We start from the raw sequence: 4,152 nt of genomic DNA, 5'->3' as shown, positions 1-4,152 counted from the left end.
CCCCTGATCTGGCACATATGCTAATTTCTCCTCCTCCTCCCCCGCAAAAAAAAACAAAAACAAAGGAAAAACAATCAGAGAGTATCTAGAATGTATACCCCAGACACTCCGGCGCAAGTTAGTGAGTCCCCATTAATATCCTGCTTCAGTTTCTTACATTACCGAAAATACCCTCGATTTCTGCGCCTGATGTTAAAACCTGTTGGATAATTACGTCATTTAAACAGTATCTAAGTCATTATAAAATGCCCTTCGTTCACCTCTATCAACTTTAGTCGCAAAATAAACTCACAACACTACATACAGACAAAACCACACGTAGCGTACATTAATTCTCCCACCGGCCCTCACCGGAATCTTGTTTTCACGGTCACCGGCCGTTCAACCTTTTACTGACTTCCCCTTTTTCTTTTTCTTTCAGCTCAGAGGTCATATAATTAACCTCCGATCTGAAGAAGTAGTTATATATATATATAGCTGCTTCTTTTTATTCTCAGAACGAAAGAACCCCTGAGCTGGGTAAAGTGGAGTTCGCGATGGGATTTTGTATCTGTCCTTTGGAAACTCCTGCTAGATTGCTGTGGAGTACTAGTTTCTTCCGCCACAAGCTCATGCTCTTTTGAAACTTAGTCAACGATCTCTTTTTCTATACATATCCCTGCTAAAAGAACTCTGTTCTCGAGTTTTTCTTTTCTGTGTTTACACATTTATAAACTTCTGTGTGTGTAAATATATTTTCTACGGCGATCGTCCAAATCATTGAAAATATGGGATCTGGGCATATATTTTTCGACCCGTCTTGTCACGGCAACATGTTGTTCCTTGGGAATTCAGATCCTGTTTTCCGAGGTACGTTTCTAAACATAACTCATAGGCTGATCGTGGGATGGAGAATATAATCAGTTTAACTGAATTCGAATATTAATTTTGAACTTATAATTTTAAAAGTATAATAATTAAATTCATCAAATTGAAATTTATATTGCGTTTGTACATAGGGAAGACAACCAGCTAATGTGATGATTTCACTGAAGATTTTGTTTTATAGTTTGATTGTCAGTTCTTCCATTAAAATTGCGGTACGGTCAGAAAAAGGAAAAAAAAATTTTGCATGTAATTTTGACGGTTGACTTAAATTATTACCAGGACCAAGATCGATGATGAAGATGGAGGACTCCTCAAAGAGGCGACCTTTCTTTAGCTCGCCGGAGGAACTATATGACGAGGAATATTACGACGAGCAGTCGCCGGAGAAGAAGCGCCGTCTCACTCCCGAGCAGGTTAGCACCCTACTACTTTTCTTTATCTACAGATAATATAAATAGGTAATTAGAAGTGTATTTTTTTTATTACAGTCTAATTTCTTATTAGATGAAATTATCACATGTACAAGTTCAAATAGTAACAGTCAAACGATCCTGGTTCAAATCTTAGTGATACTAAATAGAAGCAAAAATATTTGTGCTTGGATTGTATAAAGTGAGAATCAGAGACAATAGTAATATAAAACTAAAGACATAGTTATATAATTAAGTAGATAGTAATTAAAAGAGATTCTTTTAAGCTTTTAGACATACTGGAACATATTCATCACTATATATGTAGCATCAAATTCTTCACAATATTCTTCAAATGAGAGAATTTTCTTTTGCGTTCCTTAAGCAATATATTAAATCTGTGGATTCCGTTGCTTGTTGAGCAACAAGTGACCTGCGCCGTTAATTGTTTGGTAAATTAAGGTGCACTTGCTGGAGAAGAGCTTTGAGGCGGAGAACAAGCTGGAGCCAGAGCGTAAGACTCAGCTAGCCAAGAAGCTTGGCCTGCAGCCCAGGCAAGTGGCTGTGTGGTTCCAAAACCGCCGCGCCCGGTGGAAGACCAAGACGCTCGAAAGGGATTATGATCAGCTCAAATCCTCTTATGACTCTCTTCTCTCTGATTTTGACTCCATTCGCAAAGATAATGAGAAGCTCAAAGCTGAGGTATATATTACTACCATATAGTTTGATGATCATTTTATTTGTCTACTTAAATCCTGTTGTACACTCTATTTGTGATGTTTCTCTTAATTCGAAGGATCCGTAGCAAGTTATCTGAAGATAATTACATGTACATAAGTTTTTGGTAAATATACTTAATACATGCAATAATGAATATTTATAAATATTTTGGTAGATTACTTTAAATCTATATATTATACTATTGATCCGCTAGCTCTAAGTAACAAATCATGAAACCAACCTGATTTAAACAATTTTATTAATGATTATGTCATAGTTCTCTTGAATCTGAGTAAAAATAATCAGGACAAAAAGGTCATCGCTTTCTCGTAATCGGGTACAGTGACGATATAGCCAATTCACTACTAACATATATGTATAGAATAATAATATGATCCTATTCACTAACTAGATAGGGGATCTCTATGGTAATCTCTATCTAGAATATTAGTAACATATTTTTGTTGACGATTTTTGTCGGCGAAGTTGGTAATTTATTGCAATTTTTAATCTGACTTTGAGGTCATATTCTGTGGCACACCTGGCAATCAATATTAGTAGTGGGGAACCTTACTTCCAATATTCTTCCTCACCTGCAAAAGAAAATTATATTTGTCAATTCCTTCCGAGTCATTCTTGCATCAAGTCAAATAAATAAAGTAGCATCTGTTCTAACCCCCCACTTTATATGTTTTTCATTTCTTAAAAGCGAATATACTTTTGCTTCTTGCTTTAAAATATGCGCAGTGATGAAGCAATTTACTATATAGATAGTGGATGCATCACTATCAGTTTCAGTACCGTTAATATTTGATAACTTTTATTCTTTTGCTTTTAATTTTCAACTTTACTTTTTAAAGGTTTTTTTTAAACTAATTTAGTGATATGATGAAAGAGTTTAACAAAGTTCTATGAACAAACATTATATACACTTTTTAAGCTATAGTTTAAATTGACTAACAACAATAGGTAACTCGTGACAGAAAAATATTATATGGTAATCATCTAGTATAGCAATTAAATTTACATGATCATGATTCCATAATGAAGATGGTTTTAAGATTCAATTTTACAATATCAGTTAATTTATAACCTCATTATTTATGAACCTTGTACTTGTATTTATCTTTTAATAATGTAATTTTTCTTTTATATTGTTAATGTATAGAAGTTAAACTATTTTGTTAATCGAAAAATATGCAGGTGGTTTCATTGATGGAGAAGTTGCAGGGGAAAGTGGTTGGTGAAGCAGGGGTAATAAATGAAAAATGTGAGGTTTTGGAGGTAGATGCGCTGACCCTTCAAGTGAAGGTGAAGGCGGAGGACAGGCTGAGCAGTGGCAGCGGCGGAAGTGCGGTGGTAGATGAGCACAGTCCACAGCTGGTGGACAGTGGGGACTCCTATTTTCACACTGGTCATATGGAAGAGTATCCACTAGGGGCTGGAGGATGTAATAATATTCCTCCGCCTATGGATGGTTTGCAGTCGGAGGAAGATGATGGTAGTGATGACGGCGGCGGCCATGGCTACTTCTGTAACGTCTTTGTGGCGGCAGAGGAGCAGCAACATGAAGAAGGAGAGCCTATTGGGTGGTTCTGGTCTTGAATAATTAAAGGGATTTTAGAATGTATTATTACTGTTTTTCTTATCTACCCGCGCTTTTGTATGATGAATAAGTGGTGTAATTCGAACGTATAATTCAAACCTCTATTATATGCATGCTTTTGCATCTTTTATTCTCTTGAAATGTTTGTTCATATACTAGTATAATTCAAATCTAGTATTTACATTACGACATCGATAAGCAAAACCAAGGTAGAAATAACTGGTACACGTCTCTTCCACATATAGGAGAGTACACCAATTTTTTTTTTTAGGAACATAAAAGTTTTCCTTTCATTCTTCTCTAGCATAACAACAGTTAGAAATGTTCAATTAATTTTCTCAGCTCTGCACTCTTGGTATGTCTTGTTTTTTTGTTTACCACAGCATCCATTAATCCATCTCCGCACCATTTATCGCGAGAATGCATACTTCATCATGTATATAATCTGTCATTTGATTCAATTGGTTTTGGAGTGTGATTCTTAGTTTTAATATTGTTTCGGGTATTTCGAGAGTTCGAGCTAGTCCGTTTGGAGGGTCGTGGACGACA

The 4,152-nt window shown here is 35.7% G+C and overlaps 1 protein-coding gene across 1 annotated transcript; it reads left to right on the top strand.

Moving 5' to 3' along the window:
* The first annotated feature begins 228 nt into the window (after positions 1-228).
* Positions 229-3,744, top strand: LOC104114151 (homeobox-leucine zipper protein HAT5). The gene is made up of 4 exons (XM_009624532.4): positions 229-849; positions 1,147-1,280; positions 1,740-1,979; positions 3,201-3,744. Exons 1-4 carry the CDS (start codon positions 768-770, stop codon positions 3,600-3,602), a joined length of 858 nt encoding a protein of 285 aa, XP_009622827.1. The 5' UTR covers positions 229-767; the 3' UTR covers positions 3,603-3,744.
* The last annotated feature ends 408 nt before the right edge of the window (positions 3,745-4,152 follow it).

The sequence above is a fragment of the Nicotiana tomentosiformis genome, chromosome 2 (genome assembly GCF_000390325.3).
Source record: "Nicotiana tomentosiformis chromosome 2, ASM39032v3, whole genome shotgun sequence".
Classification (NCBI taxonomy): domain Eukaryota; kingdom Viridiplantae; phylum Streptophyta; class Magnoliopsida; order Solanales; family Solanaceae; genus Nicotiana; species Nicotiana tomentosiformis.
This window is presented reverse-complemented; position numbering and strand designations above follow the sequence as displayed.

Bases quoted from the DNA above. Each gene is read 5' to 3' on its own strand.
- LOC104114151 (XM_009624532.4), top strand. From the start codon at position 768: ATGGGATCTGGGCATATATTTTTCGACCCGTCTTGTCACGGCAACATG. The intron at 850-1,146 runs GTACGTTTCTAA...AATTATTACCAG, and splicing joins TTCAGATCCTGTTTTCCGAG to GACCAAGATCGATGATGAAG. The intron at 1,980-3,200 runs GTATATATTACT...AAAAATATGCAG, and splicing joins ATGAGAAGCTCAAAGCTGAG to GTGGTTTCATTGATGGAGAA.